Below are 23,082 nucleotides of genomic sequence, written 5' to 3'. Positions count from 1 at the left end.
AGGGGGGACTCAGGGGGAGGGGGAGGAGGAAGAGGGGGAGGAGGAGGGGAGGGGGAGGGGGAGGAGGAAGAGGGGGAGAGTTCTGCGCCTGCGTGTGGGAGGTCAGAAGGGAGCTGGTCTTCGTGGTGGCCGTCACTGGTGGAATGGACGCACAGCCCCCCGTCTGTGTGTAGAAATGAAGGGCCGTGTGCACATTTGTCCTGGAAATGGGCTCTTCCCGGGAGCAGCGAGCCTGACCCCAGGTGACCTGCTGGGCTTTCACCGGGTGGGCGGCTTGCCCCCGGGACCCTCACAGCCTGTCGCGTGTGGCCTCTCTCCCCGGACGCTCAGTCACCGTGCGCCCTGGGTGCTCGCTGGGTGCTGTCCCCGCCTCACATCTGGCTGACAGTGGGCGTCTGCGGACCTGGAGTCACCTCCTCTCCTCGTGCTGAGTGAGTCAGGCTCCGGCCCCGCCCAGGACGCCCACAGAGCCATGGTGACAGTCAGTGAGCAGCCGGCTGGAGCCTCAGCAGGAGGAGGGGACGCTGGTGTCCGCTCTGGCCTCCTCGGAGCGGAGCTGCCTGCGGCCTCTGCGTCTGCCCCCCGCCCCCCCGGGCTGGTCGAAGGGGTGACCTGAGAGGGCGGCCACGCGTGGAAGTGTCTCCTGGCTGCCGCTGTGGGACCTGATCTGAGGTTGCACGTCCTCGTCTCTGCGCTCGCGGCCGGCTGCCCGGGACACTGCACCGGGAGCTCAGGTGAGCTTCCTTCCCAAATCTGCCCCCGGGGCGTGTCCCCCCGGACTGCGCCTGTGCCCCGACGCTGTCACGCGTGGGTGTGGTGGGGGGTCCCACCGCGCTGTGCTGGGCGGAGGGTTTCTGGGTGAGGAAGTGAGTCAGGCGGTTCTCAAAGTTGCCCTTCAGGTCGCCCGAAAGTTGGTCCAAGCCGGAACCGGAGCCAGACGGGCCTGTTGGGGCAGGAAGGCCACTCGAGGCTCAGCCTCTCCCAGAGATTCAGGCTGTCCTGGGGGGTGGGGGGTCCTTTTCCTCCAGAGGGCTCCTCCGCCCTGCAGGGCTGACCTTTCTTTTATATATATAGTATATATCCCACGTTCAAAGGCTGTTAAATCGCGTTGCTTACCCATATCTTCAGAAAAAATCACTTCTACTGTCGTGGTAAACAACCTGCTTCCCTATTTACAATGGTCTGGCCCTCTAGCAACTTCCGCGTGAAATTATAGCTAATGTGCCTACAAACGCCAGGTGATCATAATAATCTGGCCACGCGGTGTGTATTTTAATTGATGTCAGAGAGGAAGGGAGAGGGAGAGAGATGGAAACATCCGTGATGAGAGAGGATCATGGATCGGCTGCCTCCTGCACCCCGCTCTGGGGAAGGGTGCCCTGACCAGGAATGGGGCTGTGACCTCCTGTTCACAGGTCGACGCTCACCCACGGAGCCACGCCGCCACCGGTGGGCTGACCTTCTTTGTTGTGGGCACAGCCTGGCATCTGAGAGCTGTGGCAGCACCTGCGGCCCCACCCCCACCCCCAGGGCTGGTCAGGACGCCCTGGAAGGCTCCTCTGCTCCCAGATCATTACAGCCCCAGTTCCCAGGGGTCACAGGGCCCAGGGGCCCTGCCCTCAGGGTGTAGCTGACACTCACCAGAGAGCTTTGATGCTGGAGGAGACGTAGGAACAGTCCATGTTTCATGTGTGCCCTCAGAGAGGCTCACTAGCCCTTGCGAGGTCCCCCAGCAGGAGCCGTGGACCCGCAGGCAGGTGCCCAGCCCCCGCCCAGAGCCCCCCACGTCCCACCCGCTGTCAGTCAGGACGGACCCTGGGCCTCACGGAGCAGGAGCGGCTCCAGAAGGTGCCTTCTCCCCACTGCATGTCCCTTCCTAAACGGCTCCCCTGCCGGGGCTAAGGCAGGTCTCACTCACCACACGCCTTCCAGGGCTCAGGCGGACTGGGCTCAAGGCGTGTGCGCACACACACACACACACACACACACCACACACACACCACACACACATACACACATACACACACCACACACACACCACACACACATACACACATACACACACCACACACACACACACCACACACCCCACACACACACACTCCACACACATACACACACACGCACCCGTGGTGAGCAGTCGGGACCCACAGCCAGGCCGCTGGCCCGTGGTGGGCGGGGTGGGAGGCTAATTACTAGGCACAAACATCCAGGCCAACCCGGCAGCATTCCTGGGCAGGCGGGCGGGCAGGCAAGGGTAACAGCACAGGTGAGGGGGGTCGGGATCCCACCAGATGTCCACCCCAGGACTGGGCCGGGTGGGGCCTGGAGGCTGGGGCTGGGGCTGGGGCTGGGGAGGCTCCTCGGCCGGCCCGGCGGGAGCCTGACCACAGGAACGGCCTTGGTCCCGAGAGTCACGCGTTCCGGATGCCCTGTCCGCTGCGTGGACGGGGTGCCCTGCCCCCCTGTTTTCTGGAAGCCCAGTGTGAGGAGCACTCTCCCAGGGAAGGGTTCTGCCCACTGACCCCTCCCTCCCTCCCCTATGCGGCCCAGTCCTCTGCCTGGTTCGTAGAAAGAACCAGCAGAAGAGGAGAAATCTCACCACCTCTGTGTCTTTTAAAAATGTGTCTTTTTCTTTTAAAAAAATATTTTTATTGATTTCAGAGAGGAAGGGAGAGGGAGAGAGAGAGAGAAACATCAATGATGAGAGAGAATCATGGATCGGCTGCCTCCTGCACGCCCCGCACTGGGGATGGAGCCCGCCACCCGGGCCTGTGCCCTGACCGGGAATGGAGCCCTGACCTCCTGGTTCCTAGGCCCACGCTCAGCCCCTGAGGCGCGATGGGGGCTGGAGGAGGCTGTGGCCGGTCACACCTGGTGCTCACGGAGGCGAGTGGGAGGAGTGAGGCCTCTCGCTGCACCTGGGCACTCATCACCAGGGACACCTGTGTGTTTGGCTAGTGATTGCTTTTATTGCTGAGCTTATAGACGGCAGAGTGCAGACACGGCCCTTACTGCAGGCGAGGGAGCCGCCGGCTCCTGGCTCTCAGCTCAGCTCCTTGTCTGGGCCGACCTACCGCCCTGCACAGAGGGGAGAGTCAGCGGGAACCTGCCCGCAGCCCGCAGCCCGCGGCCCGCCCCGAACGCACCGTGGCATCCTACGTGTGCGTGCGTGTGTGTGTGTGTGCCAGAGCGGGGCCTGGCTCTTGGCTTTGTGCAGGAAAGACTCCACGGTATGAGTCCAGGTGACTTGAGGGCACGTTGATGACAACTGGGGACAGCGAGTCAGGAAGGGCCCAGGACAGAAGCAACAGCAGAGCCAGGCGGGTTGCTGTCAGCTCACTGGAGAGTTGGAGAAAAGGGGCCTTGGGGATGGTTCAGGGGGTGAGCCTGGAGGAGCTGCCACTGCCCTGCCTGCTGCTCCCCGGTGGCTGGCTCCTGGGGTCCCTCGGGGTTCAGGAGATGCCTGTCAGAAGCGGGGGAGGCACGGGGAGCCCCCAGGAGGGAGAAAGCAGGCTAGGCCTTTAGGGGCGATCTCAGGGGAGGTGGCCCCTGTCAGGGTCCTGGTCTCCTCGATTGGTCAGCGCCAGTCCTTGCAGCTGGTGCAGGGGTCGCCCCCTGGTCTGGTCACTCTACGGGGCCTGGAGCGGAAATGCCGCGGAAGCCATTGGTGGTGTTATTGGAAGGTCAGCGTGGAAGGTTAGCCCGGGGGTGGGCGGGCAGGCTAAAGGCCGTCTCAGCCGGTGGTTTTAGAAAAACGGAATTTATTTAAGGGAAGGGGTGGGGGATGGGATATCCGAAGGGAAAGGCTGTAAGGTGCCAGCAGGATGTGGGGCGATGGGGCAGCCCCGGGAGCTGGGATTCCATCCTCATGTGCAGTCACAGGCGGAAGCTCATCAGGGTGGGTCTGGGGGAGCTGGGCTGGGCTGGGCTGTGGGGGGGACAGGGGTGGCGCAGGTGCCTTCAGGGAGTTCAGTTCCTTACAGGGTCTGACGCCCGGTGTCCAGCCAGCTTTTCCTGGTCCTTGTCCTCCTGTGGGGGGAGCTTGCACGTGGCCCTTAAGGACTGAATTGCCTACAGCCTAACAGTTACCTCGAGGGAGGAAAGGTCAGGGGAAGGTCAAACCACATGACCTGTGACCTGCAGGGGAGGACAGGCCCCCCCCCCCGCTCCCCCGGGGGGCCCGGTCCATCCCAGTTCCCCATTCCACCTGCCAGGGGGTTTTCCCAGCTTCTCATGTCTGTCTCCATACCCCCGAGGGCCAGGGTGCCAGCTGGGCCCGGGGCCAGAGAGCAGATCTCCCGTGAGAATGCGCGTTCCCGGGGCTGCAGGGACACTGTTTCCGTGCCGCTCCCAGAGGGCGGGGCTCATGGTCTCAGCCTCTTATCTGTGCCCTCAGCTGGCCCGGAGGCAGGGAGGCAGCTATCACAGCCCCAGGGAGGGGAGCCCAGCCCTGGCCTCGGTCTGGCCCATCTTAACTCCAAGCCAGTGACCCGCCTGAGGCCTGGGGGGGGGGGGGGGGACGGCCCTGAACCAGGAGAGGCTGGGGTGACATTCCTGCCCGGGACTCTGCTCAGTGGCACCACAGAGTCCCTGGTCCCGGCCAGCGGGGCGTCCGTGGCCCAGCCACCGGGGAGGCCCCGTCAGCACCGATCCAGTGCAGTGCCACGGTCCCCGCGCAGCTCCCGCCTCAGGGCTGAGCCAGGTCTGAGTCCAAAGCCACGTTTTCTCTGCAAGAAAGTGAGGCTCCGGCTCCCCAACCTGGCCATGCACGCTGCCCATCAGCCCAGCTCCAGGCCGCCAGGCCGTCCGCCGCTGTGGCGCCAGGGGGCTGCCAGGGGGCTGCCAGGGGGATAGGGGGCTGCCTTGGCGCGGGGAGGGGGCGCCAGCCAGTAAAAGGCTGCTCAGCTCACGGGAGGGGAGCACCTGCCGTTATAAACCTGGCTCCCGGCTGATAAGGCTGTTTCACCACCGTATCTCACAATTAGTTCCTTTTTAAATCGATAGGCGCTGAATTCGAACAGGATGGCGGCGGCTGCCCCCTCATGGGCAGCGCTCTGCTGGGGATGTGGGCTCAGAGGTGGGGGGCGGGCAGGGCTGACAGGTGGGGCGCTGCTGCAGATGCCCGTGTGCGGGGCGAGGTGATGCACCTGCCGGGGGGCCGGAGGCCAGGGCAGGGTTAAGCCTGAACCGCGTCCCCAGGACCATGCCTGGGAGGGAAACAGCAGGCCCCGTGGGTTGTGGGCGTGGGATTTTCGGGGAGTCCGCCGTGCTGGGCGGGTGTACCCCATGCGGAGCAGAGGTCACGGGTCCTTGGGGAAGCGGCGGGGCTGCCCGGGTGACCCTGGGTTGCACTGCCGCTCAGTGTCCCCAGGTCCCGGGCGGCTGCAGCGGGGGCAGTGGGCGTGGCTCTGTGGGTGTGTCTGTGTGGGCTCCCCGGGAGCTCGGGGGTCACTGGGGTCTCACTGTGGGCTCCCTGGGGCTCGGGGGTCACTGGGGTCTCACTGTGGGCTCCCCGGGAGCTCGGGGGTCACTGGGGTCTCACTGTGGGCTCCCTGGGGCTCGGGGGTCACTGGGGTCTCACTGTGGGCTCCCCGGGAGCTCGGGGGTCACTGGGGTCTCACTGTGGGCTCCCCGGGGGCTGGGGAGGGGGCTCTGTGGGGTGTGAGCGGGGTCGGCTCTGGGATCCCCGCGACTGTGGGGTCCGCCAGGAGGAGCCCTCCACGCAGAGCCCGGGTTCTCGCTGCTCAGCCCGCGGAGTGGCTGTGCGTCCTGGGTCAGCGCACCCAGAGGGCGGGGCAGCAGCGAGCCGCCCCGCTCCCGCCCCGCCCCCTCCCCCCTCCCCTCCCGTCTGTGGTTCCGCCCTCCCCCCCCGCCCCGGTTCTGTGGTTCCGTCCGGCCGCTGCGCAGGCCCCGCCCACCGGCCGTGCGCATGCGCGTCCGCGTCCGCCCCGGGGTCGCGATGGCGGCCGTGGGTGAGGGCGGGGCGGCGGCGCGCGCGGGTGACAGGCGCCCGGAGCGCAGTTGTGCGCACGGGGTCCGCGCGGGGAGGCGCGCGCAGGTGAGGCCGGCGGGGCTGGCGCGGGGCCGGGCCGGGGTCTCAGGGCCGTGGAGGGAGGTCCAGTGGCCCGGCGCGCGGGGTCTGGGTCCGGGTTCTGCTGGGGGCCGGGCCGAGGGATCTCGGGCAGCGAGTCCGGTGGGTCCGGGGCAGGGGGTGCCGGGGGTGGGGTCGGGGGGCCGGAAAGGCCCGCGGTGCTGGGGGTCCTGGCTGCGCATCGCGTCCGGGCAGCTGGGGCTCCAACGCGGGAGGCGTGTCCGGGGTCGGGTTAGCGGCGGCGCGGGTCCGGCCGGGCCGGGGGCGCTGCCCCGAGCGTCCCTTCCCGAGCGGCTCCCGGGGAGCCGGCCCCGCGATCCCGGCAGCCCGGCGGGGCCCTCGGTGGAGAAAGTTAACGGTGACGGCGAGGCGCAGGGGCCGCGGGAACACCCCCCCACCCCCACCCCCCCCACCCCGCGGGTGCGCAGAGCGGGGAGGTCAGGGTTCCTGCCGGGCTGGCGTCCGAGCCCCGGTCCCGCAGCAGGTGTCTCCTGATCGGGAGAAAACACTGTTGCCGCCGGTTAGCGCCCACGGCTCGGGATGGGCGCAGTTCCTGGGCCACCGGGAGCCCGGCCCGCGGGGCTGAGCTCCGGAGGGAGGGGGACCGGGCCCCTGCCACCGAGGCCTGCGCGCCGGGCAGGGGAGGTGCCGGGGGAGCAGCCTCGCGGGCAGCAGCCAGGGTGTCTGGGGGCAGGAACGCCTCGCCCTGGCCGTGTCCTGCAGGTCAACCTTGGACTCACAGGCCGGGGCCAGCCCAGTGACCCTCGGGGCTTGTTACTCAACAGTCCGGCAGGACATGACGCGGGCCTTCTTTCCTGCTTTTAACTTGGTTTCCTTGGTTTCCGAGTTCGGGGTCCCTGTGCTAACCGTGCACAGATGCCCCGGTCTCTGTCGCGCTTGGGCACCCGGTGCACCCACAGGTGTGTGGGGGCCGGAGGGTCCCCTGGCGCCCCGTCCTGGACACAGGGGCTGCCCCATTTTATTTATTAAAAATGCCCGGCCGGTGCCGCAGAGCCTGGCGCCAGGCCCCGCGACAGAAGGCAGGCGCGGTGGTTGCAGACAGACTTTCCCGCAGGAGTGAAGCTGCAGAGCCGCCTGGCTGGCCTCTTCACCTCCCTCTGGGCTGTGGTCCTCTGCAGTCGGTGGGTCCCAGAGCTGCTTTGCTGAGGGCTGGGCTTTAACGTCCGGGGTGAGTCCTGCTATGGGGTCCCCAGGTTCCCTGGGAGGGAACAGTGACTCCCAGCTGCACGTGACCCCCTCGGCTTCGGGCGACATGGAGAAGGCCTCACCCGGGTCCTGGGGGAGGAGGGCATGGGGCCGTGTCCCCTTCCCACCTCAGGTGACAGGGACGTGGGCAGGGTGAGCAGCCGGAGAGGACACTCGGGGCTCTGCGGCTCCCGGATGGCCTGGGCGGGCCTGGGCGGCGTCCAGCTGGGGCAGGGGTGTCTCTGCAGGCTCCTCTGGCCGGGCTGGGTTTGCAGATCCCCACAGCCGGCCTCGCCCCGGCCTCAGGGGCTTCCCCTGGCCTGGCCACCCCTGCGGGTGCCAGCAGGCCCCCAGACCCAACACAGCACCAGCTGCCAGACACCATGGGAGCAGCTGTGCAGGGACACGCAGGAGGTTCTGAGCGAGGATTGGCGAGGGGGTGGTCACAGGATTGCAGGGGGAACAAGGATGTGTAGCAACTTGTGTCTGTAGCGACTTGTGTTTGTAGCGACTTGTGTCTGTAGCAAGTTGTACTGGTTGTATGTGGAGGGAGCTGTGTGTATAGCAGGTTGTGTGTGTGGAGGGAGCTGTGTGTGCAGGGAGCTGTGTGTGCAGGTAATGAGATGTGTGTGCGGGGAGCTGTGTGTGCAGGTAATGAGATGTGTGTGCGCTGAGCTGTGTGTGCAGGTAATGAGATGTGTGTGCGGGGAGCTGTGTGTGCAGGGAGCTGTGTGTGTGCAGGTAATGAGCTGTGTGTGTGGGGGGAGCTGTGTGTGTGCAGGTAATGAGCTGTGTGTGGGGGGAGCTGTGTGTGCAGGGAGCTGTTTGTGCAGGGAGCTGTGTGTGCAGGGAGCTGTGTGTGCGGGGAGCTGTGTGTGCAGGGAGCTGTGTGTGCAGGGAGCTGTGTGTGTGCAGGTAATGAGCTGTGTGTGTGCGGGGAGCTGTGTGTGTGGGGAGCTGTGTGTGCGGGGAGCTGTGTGTGCAGGTAATGAGCTGTGTGTGGAGGGAGCTGTTTGTGCGGGGAGCTGTGTGTGCGGGGAGCTGTGTGTGCGGGGAGCTGTGTGTGTGCAGGTAATGAGCTGTGTGTGTGCGGGGAGCTGTGTGTGCGGGGAGCTGTGTGTGCGGGGAGCTGTGTGTGCAGGTAATGAGCTGTGTGTGTGGGGAGCTGTGTGTGGAGGGAGCTGTGTGTGCGGGGAGCTGTGTGTGGAGGGAGCTGTGTGTGGAGGGAGCTGTGTGTGCGGGGAGCTGTGTGTGCGGGGAGCTGTGTGTGCGGGGAGCTGTGTGTGCAGGTAATGAGCTGTGTGTGGAGGGAGCTGTTTGTGCGGGGAGCTGTGTGTGCGGGGAGCTGTGTGTGCCGGGAGCTGTGTGTGCAGGTAATGAGCTGTGTGCGGGGAGCTGTGTGTGCAGGTAATGAGCTGTGTGCGGGGAGCTGTGTGTGGAGGGAGCTGTGTGCGGGGAGCTGTGTGTGCAGGTAATGAGCTGTTTGTGCGGGGAGCTGTGTGTGGAGGTAATGAGCTGGCGGGGGGTGGGCGGGGGAGCTGTTTTCCGCTGTCTAATGGGCACACTGCGCCTGCCGGAGGGTTTGGTCTCAGCTCTGATGCCTGTGCCTGTCTGTGTCTGGCCCGCGGCTGCCTGCAGCTCTGTAGACGTGACACCATCTTCAAAAGGGCACCGACAGGGCTGGCTCCAGGCCCGGGTTTCTCAGGGTGCAACCTGGAAGGACGGTGTTTCCCTGGATTCCCCGTCCTCAGACCCAGCTCCGTTACCCACCTGGGGTGCTGGCACCATCGCCTGCCTTGCCTGCCTCGGTCTGGGCCTCGTCACTGCGCCCGGCCCCTCCATCCCGTCTCGGGCATCGCACTATCAGACAGTTGAGCTTGTGGTCCAGAAACACGAGGGCCCAGTGCTGGGTCCATGTGCTGCCACCTCCCGAGTCTGAGGGAGTCTGGGCAGAGAGGGAGGAGGGCAGGAGAGGGACGCGTGGAGGTCTGTTCTCGGGGCTCCAGGATGGCCAGGCTTGGTGTGCTTGGTGCCTAGCTCACAGCGAGAGCCGCCAGCAGGAGGCCCTACGCCGTGTTCGGTCATCTCGCCCGGAGGGAGAGACTGAACTGTCCCCCTCGGAGTCGTAGCATTTATTTAAGCCCAAGGGACACTGGATCCAGATCATGCCAGTTCTGTGGTTTTACATCTGCTTCTGGGCACCTGGGCACCCAAAACACCCAAGCCTGGTGGGCACTGCAGGCAATGCAGGCAGAACCTGTGGCGGTGCCAGGCTGGGGCAAGTCCCACGGCACGGAGCGCACCGGAAAGACCGCAGCCCGTCCCGGGGCCCAAGCCCCACTACGGAGCTGGTGACTCGGGGCAGAACGAGCCTGAGCGTCCGTGTTGATGAGGTGGCCCAGCTGATGGTGCCTGGCACATGGCAGGTGCTTCGTGTTAGTCACTGCCACCCGCCGGCTGCATTCGTGTCTTTTTCATGGCAGGCCCTGGGGTCCAGTGGGGGGGGGGAGTGTTTTCTTAGGTCCTGAATAGCAGAACCGAGATCCGAACCCACTGAGCGGACTGCTCGTGGTTCTTTGGTCCTAATGCCCTGGGACCAAAGGTCCTAACGCCCTCCCCCCACCCTCCAGCCCTGCACCGGGCACTTCCGAGGGGGACCGGGGTGCAGTCAGCCTCCGGGTCCGCCTCTCCCGTGCAGAATGCAGAGGCTCCGCGGAAGCCAGGGCTCAGCCCAGGGCACATTGATGCAATCGTGCAAAACGGGAAACAGCCCGTCTCATGACCGACAGGGAAAAGCCCAAGGAGAAGCTGAGGCAGCCGCACTGGGCTGAGCTCTGGGTGTGGGCAGGGCAGCCCCGGGGCACGAGGAGTCCTCTGGGAGGTGGGCTCCTGCCCACCCAGGCTCAGAGCCCTGCCTCCGGGCGCTCGCCTTCCCCAGAGGCCGCCCCTGGGGACTCCTGGTGCTTGCCCTCCCTGGGGTGGGGCGGTGGCGTGTTGCACAAGCAGCTGTGTTCCTCTGAGAGGTCCGCCAGGGCAGCCACAGGGAGACCAGGTCGTTACAGCGGGTCCCAGACAAGGCACCAATGGGGAGGCGTGGGGGGCGGGCAGGAGAGGGGAAGGTGAGGCCAGGCCCTCTGGGCTTTCCCCGGGTGGGGCAGGCGGGCAGGGGACTCTCGGGGTGGCTGGATTGAACAGTTGGGGGCTTGGGGCTGTCGGCCTGCTCCCTGGTTGCCTGGCACCTGGCCCTGGTCTCAGGCTCCGGATGGCAGGTGGGCGGGGGTCCCAGGCAGCCCAGGCTCCCGGCCGCGCTGGGCGGGGCATCTCTCCAGCGGGAGGCAAACATCAGAACAAGCAGGACCCCCCTCGCCCGCACCCAGAGCCCAGTGCTCTGGCCGCCCCTGAACCCGGTGTGGGACCCGCTCTGTGTACAGACAGCTTTGTTTTCCTACGTCAGACACGTTTTTATTGCACAGGGGTCACGTCCTTGGACGTGTCTCCACTTGGTACACAACTGCTCTGCTCTCCACGCAGGCTGCTGCTTCCCTCCCGTCCATGGTGGCCACACTGAAACCCCGGTCTTCACACTTCCGTGACTTACGTGGAGGGCAGAGTGTGGGTACAGGGCCCGGCACCCGTAATCAGGGATGAACACGTCTTCTCATTCTGAGTTACAAAGTCAAGTCCCCGCGGACTTGGACCGGGACAGGGCGAACCGTGTGCTGTCGACTGGGCAGTCACTGGGGGGTACGGTCTGGAACCGCGCCCCCTCCCGCACGCCCCTGCCCCCCCAGGTCTCCCCACACCTTCTGCTGAGATGACAGAGCCCTCCCCCCCTTAAAGCTGCGCCTACAGCCCCGTGCCAGGGACTCCTCTCGCTACACTCACAGCGTCCCCAGCGCGGCGACTGGCTCCCGGGGGTCTCACCAGCTCCCGGGGGGTCTGACCAGCTCCCGGGGGATCTGACCAGCTCCCGGGGGGTCTCACCAGCTCCCGGGGGTCTCACCAGCTCCGGGGATCTGACCAACTCCCGGGGGGAGGGAGGGGCTGCAGAATCCGCGCCTGTCCACGACCCTGCACTGCCCGTGGCATGGTGGAAATGCCCAGTGCTTCTGAAGGATTTCTGTACCAATTCTTTTCACCTCCATTAGCTGGAGCCGGGAGGGGGTGGGGGGGGCCTGGGCCGGAATCCTGAGGCGGGCCCGCCCCCTCCCCGCCAGCAGTATCTGCCTCCGCAGCCATGGGCAGCCCGAGGGCCCCTGTGCTCAGCTCTCTCCAGGCCCGTCCACCCCGCCGGCCTGTCCCCCACCTCTGGCGCGGCGCTCCCTGAGCTGTTTCCCTCTCATGCTCCCTGGCGTGGCTTCTCACTGCCCGGTGGTGTCTCGGACACATTTTCCCCGTGAGCCTCGTCCCTTCTCCTCAAGGGCGGCCTCCCCTTGGGTCACAGTGGCTCCAGCCTGTCCAGAGTCCCCGGCTGCACATCCCGAGACATGGTCGCTCCTGCAAGCCCTGCGCCCCAGTAGCAGCAGCCGTGTCTCCGCGTCCCAGCAAAGCAGCCCTGAGCCGCCACGCCGTGTGCGCGGAGCCGGGGCCTCCTGGCCACGAGGCGCTCCCTGCGCGTGGAGCTGAGGACTGGCCGAGGGGCTGAACCCCTGGTGCCTGTGCCCCCCCCCCCGCCCCCCCCAGCTCGAGCTCGGAGGCTGGAGAGGTTCCTGTGGTTTCGTTACACGAGCCAGTGCCTTCGCGTTCCCTCGTGGGCGGGGCGTTCCCGCATGAGCAGTTCAGTGCCCGCTGCTCAGGCGGTTCCCTGCGGCTGCACGCCCACGGGCGGTGCCAGGCCTCCTCGCAGCCCTGCGCGGTGTGGGCGTGGGCGACCAGGGCCTCCGTGGCTCCTGCACCGCGTGGGCGGCTCCCCGGGCTGTCGCGCCAGGACCGCCTGCCTCCTGGTGGGTCCTGCGGGCCGGGTCCCCGAGCAGGCGTGGCTGGACAGGTCGATTCGGAGGCGCCTTCACTGTCACAGACGGTCCCGGTATGTAGCCGCGGACACTGCAGGGCTGGAGCCTGTCCTCACTCCAGCCGGTGGGGGCCTCCTGCGCTGGTCCCCGGGGCCAGCACCGAGGGAAGGTGGTGAGTCGGAGCTTGTAGGAAGGCCCTTCCCCGCCCGGGCAGCCGGGTCCTGCGGGAAGGGAGGTGGGAGCTGGCCTGAGGGAGAGGCGGAGAGTGGGGACCTGCTAGGCCCAGACTGGGGGGCCAGGAGAGCCGGTGTTTTCAGAAACTAGAGGTGCACTGGGCGGTAGCGGGGGAGGTGCAGGGAGGCAGGGGTCCTGGGGGCTCCGAGGTCACCCGGTCAGGCTCTGACAGAAGGGGCGAGAGGAGGAGCCCAGACTGGACCTGTCCCGGGAGGACACACCTGTAGGGACAGGCCAGGCGGCCTCAGGCGCGGCGGGAGGTAAACCTGAAGCCCGTTTTCCGTGATCTCTGTTTGTCAAACCCAAGTCGATGGAGAAGTGGATGGGTTGTGAGCAGCAGAATGGCAGTGGGCCGTGGGGCGAACTTCTGTGTTCTGTTGCTGCAGAGAAGGAGCTGGCCTGTGAGGAGGTAAACCTGCCCACAGGACTTCCCCACCAGCACCCGGCCGCGGGCCGCAGGAGGGAGTGGGTCCTGAAACCGTGCCCGAAAACTCCCGGCCCTTGGTTAAGTCGCTCTGATGTGCTTGGTTTAGGGGTGTCTTCACGGTTAGAAGGAGGACCTGCTTTTCCTCCATCATGGGGACATGGGGGGGTACCAACACCTGTGCGCCAGCCCTGGCTCAGTCCCTGGACGCACAGCGCCTTCTGGTGCTCGTGCAGAGCGGCCCACTGTGGACAGCGGCGCCAGGACCTGGGCTGCAGGGGCCTGACCCCAGGCGAGCCGGCGCGATCGGTCCGCGGCCTGTGCTGGGAATGTGGTCCCGCCTCGTCTGGGGTCTGGAGGCGAAAGGCTGCATCCAGTGTAAGTACCTGGGATCTGACCTGGGATGACTTCCGAGAGGGGGAGGGGGCCTCCGTCTTCCATGTGACTTTCTTTCTCATATGTGACCAGTGAGCGTGCTCTGGCTGTGCCAGTGCCTTCAAACAGGCGTGAGCGTGAAGTCACGTGGACCTGGAGCCGTGCTGTGTCCCCGCCTCAGTGCAGCCGATGTAAAGGCCATTGTCTTTCCTTCCAGGCTGGAGGCGGACACATGACGACCCCAGCGACCGCGGCCCTGGCCCTTTGTCGTGGACGAGACGCCGCGTGGGGCCCCGCAGCCCTGTGCTGACCGCGCTCGCTGTGACCCAGGACTCGGGACAATGGGTCTCGCGGGCGACCAAGGGGCATCAGAGAGCATCTTTGACCTGGACTACGCCTCCTGGCAGATCCGCGCCACGCTGGTGGCCGCCGGCTTTGCCTTCTACCTGGGTGTCTTCGTGGTGTGCCACCAGCTGTCATCCTCCCTGAATGCCACGTACCACTCCCTGGTGGCCAAGGAGAAGGTCTTCTGGAACCTGGCAGCCACACGGGCCGTGTTTGGCGTGCAGAGCACGGCCGCGGGTCTGTGGACGCTGCTGGTGGACCCGGTGCTGACGGCCGACAAGGTGCACGCCCAGCAGAGCTGGTCCTGGTTCCACGTGGCCACGGCCACCGGCTTCTTCCTCTTCGAGAACGCGGCCCTGCACCTGTCCAACGCGCTCTTCCGCACCTTCGACCCCTTCCTGGTGCTCCACCACCTCTTCGCCTTCCTGGGCTTCCTGGGGCTGGCGGTGAACCTGCAGGCCGGCCACTACCTGGCCATGACCACGCTGCTGCTGGAGGCCAGCACGCCCTTCACCTGCGTGTCCTGGATGCTGCTGAAGGTGAGCGCCGCCCGTCCCGTCAGGCCCTGCTCCGCCCGGAAGCTGAGCGCCGTGTCCGGCTCGCCTGGGCCATGGGGTCATCAGCAGACTGAGCGATGCAGGCGGCTTCGGCAACAAGCTCTTTTTGGTTGAATTTAATTGTATTCATTTTATTATTTTATTTTTTAAATGTTTATTGATTTCAGAGAGGAAGGGAGAGGGAGAGATAGAAACACCAATGATAAGAGAGAATCATGGATCGGCTGCCTCCTGCACGCCCCCTACTGGGGATCGAGCCCGCAACCCGGGCCTGTGCCCTGATCAGGATCGAACCCGGGACTTTTCAGTCTGCAGGCCAATGCTCTGTCCCTGAGCCAAACCAGCCAGGGCTAACTTTATACATTTTAAAGAAATCGCTTAAATGGGGCTGGGGAACCTGCAACTGAGGTGCGTGCCCTTGACCGGGAGTCGGGCCCTCAGTTGGTCCAGGACGGGCTTCATGGCATCCTGCTGGGTGCACAGTCACTGTGGACAAGATGTCCAGACGCTGTGTGATGGACATGGCTAATCATCACGTGGCAGTCTCACCTGCGGGGCCTGGGCGTGCCGCCTCGCAGTGCACACGCCTCCCTGGGCACGCGCCTCTCTGTGCACATGCCGCCCTGGGCACACGCCTCCCTGGGCACACGCCTCCCTGTGTATGCGCCTCCCTGGGCACGCACCTCCCTGGGCACACGCCTCCCTGGGCAATGCGTCAGAGCAGCCCAGGTGGCGGCGGGTGAGGCCTGAGCAGGTGCCACGGAGCCCGCTTCCCCTGGAGGCCACAGGTGGGGTGCCGGGTCGGATCCTAGTTCTGCTTTTAGAAGATGAAACCACACTTTCCCACTGCGGCTGCACGATGCTCATTCCCACAGCCCACAGCGCTGCCTGCCTTTCTCTTTCCCTGGGGCCATCTGGCAGAGGGAGGTCGGTCTCGCTGGTCTGACGCGCTTTCCCGACAGCTTGTGGCATCAGCGCTCTCAGGTAGCTGTCGCCCGTTTGTCTTGGGAGAACTCTTCAGTCCCCAGCCCGCTCTTTAACCCGATTGCTTGCTTTTAGACTGTTGGCTGCATGGTTCTTACCTCCGCTGGAGGTTATCTCACCAGATACATGACCGACAGGTGTCTGCCACCACCTCAGGCCTCCTTCCCGGGCTGTCTGTCTCCTTTGTGAGGAGCGCAGCCGCCCGCAGCCCTGCCTGTGACTTCTTATATTTGAACTTTTTTATTTTGTGTACAGAGAGCGAGCATCTGTCATAAGGTAGATGGAGGTCTCGAATGGCCCTTCCTGGAAGCTCACTTAGCGAAGCCATGTCCTCCCGTGCTGGCGGGAACACGGGCGCATGCAGAGGCCGTGCCTCCGGTCCGACCGTGCAGGCTGAGCAGCTGTGCCGGACGAGAGCCGTGGCGAGCGCCCTCGGGCCTCCAGCAGAGTTGCTGGGGACCCATCTTGCTCTCCAGCAATGAGGCAAAGCCCCCCTTAGACTTCTGCTTCTGTTGCCCACAGTCCGGTGTCAGAGGCCTGAAATCCTAGCGGAGACCAGCATGAGACGGGACCCTTGCAGGCTGGCTCTGTGGGTTTAGCTGCAACCCCTGGAGGCTAGGCGTCCTGTGAATTAGAATGACCTGAAGGCAGGTTCCCTGTGGCTGAGTCCCAGGGCCACTGGGATAAAATACACAACAGCCCAGAGACCAGGGACGGCCTCGCCCTGAGCGATGCCTGGGCTGTCCGCAGGGGAGGGCTGGTCAGCAGGCCCAGCGCCCGGCCAGGCCCGCCAGCGCTGCTGTCACTCTGTGCTCGGCCGGGGGCGGGCCGTGCCAGCGCGAGGCGGGAGGAGGCCCGGAGGAGGCCCGGGCAGGACGCGCATCCCTGCGCTGCCGTGCTGACCCTGTTGTGTCCCCGCAGGCTGGCTGGGCCGACTCCCTGCTCTGGAAGGCGAACCAGTGGCTGATGATCCACATGTTCCACTGCCGCATGGTGCTCACCTACCACATGTGGTGGGTGTGCGCGCAGCACTGGGAGGGCCTGCGGGGCACCCTGCACCCGCCGCACCTGGCGCTCTTCCTCCTGGGCATGAGCCTCCTGACGCTGGTGCTCAACCCCTACTGGACCCACAAGAAGACGCAGCAGCTCCTCAGCCCCGTGGACTGGAACTTCGCCTCGCAGCAGCCCCGGGGCCCCGCCCCACCCAGGGCCAACGGCCAGGTGCCCCTGAAGAAGGGGCAGTAGCCGCTGGGAGCCCCTGCCTCCGACACCCCAGCGCTGCCCCTAAGAGAGGGCTTGGTGGTGCATTAGCATTAATTCCCAAGTCGCCACCAAGCGCCTCCGACGTGACTGCCTTCAAGGGCAGAACTCCGCCTACTGTTGCGTTGTCTGTAATGGTTCCTTCCTGGGAGCCCACCTTGGTGGCAAGCTGGTCATGGAAGGTTCCGGGGAGGCGGGGCTGGGTTCGAGTGCAGGCCGACTGGCTTTCTTGCCCTCGCCTTGCTGGGCCTCACAGATGGCGTTTCCTACAAACGAGGGCGGTCTCCACAGGCAGGCAGGCGGGAGGCCGGTATTGCTGTGGTCGGAGCCCAGCCACCTGTCTGCAGGGGCTGCCCGGCTGAGGAGACGTCGTATGGGAAACGCCACGCACTGGGTCGCCTCAGCCTTCAACCCGCTCTGTTCAGACCTTGTCTGTTCCCTCGGAAGGAATCGCCCCAACAGAAAACCATGGGACTGGTCTCCTTGCAAGTTCCCAGGGCGAGTCTGTCCAGCCGGGTGCAACAGTGCCCTCTAGGGGCCGCGCTGCAGCGGCACCGTGTGGGAGCACCCAGCCCGATGGGGCGGTTGAGGGAAGTCTCGCAGATTTTTTAAGGAAGCTGTACAAAACCAGAATCGTGTGTTCACAATGAATTGCTCAGTTGGCAAAATAAGGAAGATACTTAATCATCAGAATAGCCTAGATTTCAGAGACATTGCAATTGGACTGCGTGCCAGCGGGTGCCCGAACGAGACCCCGATTCCTTGGTGGTTTTCTCTGGATTCCACGACAAGGTGGTGCCGGCTCCCTGCGAGCTGTGGGCAGACCGGCCTCGGCCTCTGGGGTGCGGGCTGCCAGGCCCTGCAGCTCGGCTTCCTGGGTCACTGCCGTGCCAGGCGGGCCTGTACCCCCCCCCCCCCTCCCCAGCAGTCTCACCCAGAGAGGCCCAGCATCTGTGCTTGGCACGCGTGTGCAGTTCATCGAAGGGATGGTTACGGAAGCACCTGGGGTGTTTGGAAGACGTGTTTCTTGCTGAGATCACGTGGGACCTGGGCCGTTCCGTGCGGGACCCTCGGAGGCCGTGTTTGATGACGGCGCGCTGATTCTATTGATCACGTCACCCCTATTTATCGCACCTTAAGAAGTGAGTTAAATCTTAACAGTACCCACGAATCATGCCCTGCAGCTAACTGACGCCCTGGCCGGCCTGCCCTTTCCCGTGCCCGTGGAAGCAGAGGGGTCGGCCAGCAGACATCTAACAAAGTAAAATAAAGCAGCCGATGTTTGCAGAGCCTGAGGCTGTGGGTCCTTATCTCTCAGCGCCGCTCTCGCCGAGTGTCCTGTCAGCCACACATGACGGGAACCCTCGTGTCCTGTCAGCCACACATGACGGGAACCCTCGTGTCCTGTCAGACACACATGACGGGAACCCTCGTGTCCTGTCAGACACACGACGGGAGCCTTCGTGTCCACGGCTCAGTGTTTATCTGACCTTCACCAGGACTCCGACCGCCCACCCCTGTCTCAGTGAAGACGTTGGGGCGCAGGACGGCAGAGCCCAGGGCAGGTGAGGGGCGGCACCCTCCGCTCGTGGCGCTCCATCCTGACCCCACTTCTGCCATGAGGACCCCCCTCCCTCCTGGTCTGTGTTGCCAGGACTTGCAGGCTCCCAGGTGGTACCCCGCTATCCTGGCCCCTCCCCCAGCCCAGGTTCCTGCCCAGCCATCCGCCTGGCCAAGGCTGCAGGTGACAGGAGAGACGCCTGCGTGCCAGGGGACATCCGGACACAGCTGGGCAGAGCTGGCTGAGCTGGGGTGTGAGGCACCGCCGTCCCCGGGGTGCCTGCCCGGGGACACTGCTCTGTGTGGCTCACGTCTGCAGAGGGAGCAGAGGCTACACGGGGGGGGGGGGGGGGGGGGGGGGGGCGGGGGGGCGGGGGGGGGGGGGCCGGTAACAACCAGAAGCGCCGGGTCTCGTGAAGATGGGGGGATCGGGCCGTGTCTCCCTCTGTGCCACGGATTCCGAGAGGGTTCCCGTTCCTCTCATTCGAGGGGTGCACCCTGAGGCCCGTGTGTCACGTGGTCAGGTCGCTGCAGCCTCCTGCCCAGGACAATTGTGGGGGTAGAGATGCTCCCCGTGCACATGAGACCCCCCCCACCCCCACCCCACTGCTGCAGCAGGAAGGCCGGGCTGCTCACAGGACGGGTGCAGAGGTGGGGCCGGCCCCTCACCTTGGGTTAGGAGTCAAGGTATGAGTTTGGGGGGACAGGGTTCTGGCTGGGCAGCTGGGTCAGGCCTCACCTGGGGCGGAGGGAGGAGCAGGCTCAGCCTCAGTTTGGGGCGGGCGGGGATGGGTAAGGGGGGGCTGACCTGGCTCAGCAGGGCCTTGCTAAGCCTGGACATGGAAGGGCACCCTGGGGTGTCAGGGCCCGTGGGTAGAGCGCTGGGGAGCCTGGTTAGTTAGGTCCAGGGGAGACTGCCCTTCTCCTGACCCAAGGGGGGCAGGTCCTCAACCCTCAGTCCTGCTCCCGGATCCAAGCTCCTGGCTCCCACTGGGTCGGACAGGCTCAGGAAACCTGCCTCCTGCACACAGCACCCCTTTGAGGGGGCGTTTGCTTCACTGACTGATTGTATGACAGTCACACACGCTCCTCACAGTGCCCGTCCCCAGACAGCCTCCCCGGCAGCCCTCAGGCCCAGCCCCAGGGTCCTCCCATTCCTGACACTGCGGTCCCTGCCCCTCTCCTTGTCAGCAGCCTCGGCAAGTTCGCAGTGACTGTGGTGGGCAGGTAGACAGACGGGCAGAACAAGGACGACGGGACAGGGTCAGCAGGACGGAGAGCCCAGGTGCCTAGCAAAGGACATTGGGCAGGGGGGCTCGCCCCCAGGTGACCTCTCCCCTAGCATATCCCTGGTCATGTGGTTTGCACCCCCTGGCCTTTCCTCCCTGAGACAGCATCTAGGATTCAGTTGTATGTCAGCTCCAGGCCCAGAAAAGCAGCAAAACCAGACCAGTGACCCCATGGCTGCCTCAGGACAGCTGATGGGACAGTGACCCCTGCCTGGTGCCGGCCAGCCAGTCAGTGGAGACCCGGCCCTGGAAGGACACACCTGGCAGCTGCTGACTGTTCTGCTGAGACCCTGCCCTGGGACCTCCCCTAACTCTCCACGGTAACGCCCCCCAGGACTGGGGGCCAGCACCCCCCCACACACACACACACAGGCACATCTCCTTTACCTTCCTCTCTTCTCAGCTCCAAGGCCCTGCCTTGGCCTCCCTCGCTTGTTTCCTCAGCCCATTTCTCCTCCCACCTCTGTGATTTTATAAACTAGAGGCCCGGTGCACAAATTCATGCACAGGTGGGGTCCGTCCGGCTGCCCCAGTCGGATCAGGCAGGGCCGGCCAGGGGGAGGGGATGCGGGAGGTTGGCCACCAGCCCCCCCCCCAGCCCCCCCATTCAAACTCCAGGGTGAACTCCGGGTGGGGGGATAATTGGCATATTAGCCTTTTATTAGAAGGACGGTCTCTTACAGTCTGGGTCTTGGCTCTGAGTTCTTTCCTTGCCAGAGCCCAGTACTGAGGTGGCTGGACCAGGTCGGGTCTGACCTCTGGTCCCACACCGGGTGCCATGTGGGTCCTGCTGCCCCCACACCCGACGTCTGCCACTGGTCCCATCTCTGCCACCCACCAGTCGGTTAACTTCGCAGTCACCTCGTCGCTGCAGGTTTTCCGTTCCTCCCTGTGAAATGTGAGGCCTGGTGGTTCACTGGGCTCCCGTGTCGGTCCTGCCGTGGCCACCGACACTCCCAGGAGACGTGCCTGTGGCCAGAGTCCTGGCAGGCAGAATCCGGGGTGCCTGGCCTCCCGCCCCCTCCACTCAGGAAGTGCTGCAGACAGGAGGGAGGGAGGGAGGGAGGGAGGGAGGGAGGGAGGGAGGGAGGGAGGGAGGGAGGGAGGGAGGAGTGTGGAAAACTAGACACCTGGGAGACAGTCACCATTTTGGGTAAGGGGTGCCTGTGTCCTGCCTCAGGCCCGACGGGATGTGTCCAGTCCAAGACCAAGTGTTCTCAGGGGTTTTCTCACGGGAGTCCTGGCACGCCCGTCCCAGGAGGGAGCCTGCTGCCTGTCACCCAGAGGAGGTTTCAGATGAGACTGACCTTGTCTGGCTCAGTGGTTGAGCATCAACCTGTGAACCAGGGGGTCAGGGTTCAATGCTCAGTGAGGGCACAGGCCCGGGTCTCAGGCTTGATCCCCAATGGGGGGTGTGCAGGAGGCAGCCGATCCATGATTCTCTCTCATCCCTGATGTGTCTCTCTCTCCCTCTCCCTTCCTCTCTGAAACCAATAAAAATAGAAAAAAGAAGATGAGACCGACCAGGGCAGGAAGCCAGACGACCACTGGTGTCTCCTGTCCCCGGTGGCACCTGGGCCTAACCACCCAGGAGCCCGCTGTGAGAGAGCCGTTCTCACGCCCACTTCCTGGTCCCCACACCCGGCTCGGGCCCCATGGGAATGGGGTGGCTTCGTGTAAGAGCCGGTGCCCCACTGGGTCTGGTGCCCACTTCACAGTGGCAGCGGGCTCCATCGGGCCTCAGGGTGGACGCCTAATGCCACCAGCTCAGGTTCAGCTGTTTCCGGTTAGTGTGGCTCAGAGACGTGGGGGGATGTTTTCCTGAGATGACCCTCATCCAGCCCCCACTCCCCCGCGTTCACCTTTCAAACTGAGACTCTTGGCTGTGATGGGGGGGATGGTGCCTTCTCCTCCTGTCACCTCCGCGGGGGCTCGCCGGAGCAGGAAGAGGAAGGGCACTCGTTATGGAGACGCTATGCCGTCACTAACTACAACATCACAAATACATTGGGTGCCGGCTGACAGGTCTGGCCACAGGCCGGGTCGCAGGTGACTGAATTCCTGGGGGCGCTCCCGAAATACCTTGCATCCGCCTTTACTGTGGCTGCTGTTGGGTGCTGGGCATGTTCTGTGCTTTCTGTTTCCTTAATTTTGCATTTCTTTCCGAGGCCCCCCGCAATGCCCTTTCCAAGTCAAGTCGTTCCGTGGCCTCAACAAGAAAACAGGGACCTGCCGCCCTGGCGCTCCCTGGAACGGCCACTCTCAGCTCATCTGCTTTTCCTGACCGGTGGCCCTGCCTTACCTGAAGGACGCTCTCCCTGAGGTCTGTGGCCCGGGGTCCCCAGGAGGCCAGCCTCCATCTTTCACCTGCTCCCCAGGGTGCGCGTGGCCTGCTCTCCTGGGTGCGGAGGGGTCCGGCTGGGCCCAGGACTGGAGGCACTGTCCACAGCCCACTGTCCCGGCCTCGCCAGCCCCTTTCAGCGACCTGGGGCCTCTGGTCCCGGAGCCGGGGGGTATCCCGTGCCCTGAGCTTTCCCGGTCCTGCCCCCCCCTTTCCGTCACTTTCCCACGTGTCTGTCCATCACCTTCCTCGGGTCGCCTGCCGCCTGCCCACCACACATGTCCCAGCTCCCAGGCCGGGCTGTCGCACCCAGCTGTCCCTTGGGACTCTGCTCTGGGGGTTAGCCTCTGCCCCAGTTCTCACGAATCCTTTCAGCCGGGTCTCAGGGAGTGGGAGTCACTGTGCTCAGTCCCATTCACCCAGGGCGCCCGCGCCCCCTGCTGGTGTCGCTGCTGTGCTTTATCTCATTGACCAAACTGCATCTCAACTCCAGAATTTGTTACAAAATATATATTTATTGATTTCAGAGAGGAAGGGAGAGGGAGAGAGAGAGAGAAGCATCAATGATGAGAGTCACTGATCGGCTGCCTCCTGCACGCCCCACACTGGGGATGGAGCCCACAGCCCGGGAATCAAACCGCAACCTCCTGGTGCATAGGTGGCTGCTCAGCCCCTGAGCACTCGGTATCATATGCGACCCCGTCCTTGGGTGAAATGTGGTTTCTCAGCAGCCGGATGGGGGGCCCATGAGGGAACTGCTGTGTGCAGTCCAGACAAGACCGGGAAGCAGGCCCCAGACACGGGTGTTCTCTGGATTCGGGCTGTAAAGAATTTCTCCTCCAGGACGTTCTGGGAACCTGGGGTGAGCCTGGGGGTTCACCTGCAAAGAAAACAGGACTCATTTCCCCGCGGGGGAGCGGTCCAGGGTGGGGACGGCCGGGCTCTGGCTTCTGCTCCGGCCGCTGGCTGCTGAGTTAACGCCTCTGTGCACGGATTTCACCTCACGAGGAAAGGCCAGGGTCAGAACAGCACAGGGCAATTTCCTTGGGGATTATCTTCAGAATTCTTACGTTGGCCAACAGAAAATGACTATTGTTTGAAAAGTATTTGTTATTCCCGTCTCTGAATATCATAAAAACGCCTGCGCCGGGCGGCTCAGTAATGAAGGGCGACCAGCTACTCTCCCTGCTGAGGCTTATCCTCCCCGGGGGGCGCCTGGCCGAGTCCTGACCAGCGTTCCCGGAGGTGGGGACTACCTCCCTGTCCGAAACCGGCCAGTGAACCCGGCCCCAGCTTACAGCACGTGCACTTCGGGTGTGGAAGACACGCGAGTCCTCAGCCGCTCCGATTGCACGTGGCCCTGCGGTTAGCCCTCCGCGTGCGCTGCTCGGAGCCCCGTTCCATCCACGGAGTCAGCCGGGGTCCAGCAGCTGGGCGGCCCCGCATCACCACCGCAGCTCG

The 23,082-nt window shown here is 64.8% G+C and overlaps 1 protein-coding gene across 4 annotated transcripts; it reads left to right on the top strand.

Annotated features, from left to right (window-relative positions):
- Positions 1-469: 469 nt before the first annotated feature.
- Positions 470-17,721, top strand: CLN8 (CLN8 transmembrane ER and ERGIC protein). 4 transcript variants are annotated; one of them, XM_036299162.1, is made up of 3 exons: positions 470-734; positions 13,503-14,169; positions 16,093-17,721. In XM_036299162.1, exons 2-3 carry the CDS (start codon positions 13,627-13,629, stop codon positions 16,414-16,416), a joined length of 867 nt encoding a protein of 288 aa, XP_036155055.1. In that variant the 5' UTR covers positions 470-734; positions 13,503-13,626; the 3' UTR covers positions 16,417-17,721. The 4 variants fall into 4 exon arrangements, with proteins under 4 accessions (XP_036155055.1, XP_036155056.1, XP_036155058.1 ...); XM_036299163.1 differs by lacking the exon at positions 470-734 and adding an exon at positions 5,919-6,061; XM_036299165.1 differs by lacking the exon at positions 470-734 and adding an exon at positions 7,170-7,283.
- Positions 17,722-23,082: the final 5,361 nt, after the last annotated feature.

Source organism: Myotis myotis, unplaced genomic scaffold (assembly GCF_014108235.1).
Source record: "Myotis myotis isolate mMyoMyo1 unplaced genomic scaffold, mMyoMyo1.p scaffold_m19_p_3, whole genome shotgun sequence".
Lineage (NCBI taxonomy): Eukaryota > Metazoa > Chordata > Mammalia > Chiroptera > Vespertilionidae > Myotis > Myotis myotis.
The sequence above is the reverse complement of the archived record's forward strand: the minus strand, read 5'-3'. Positions and strand labels throughout refer to the sequence as shown.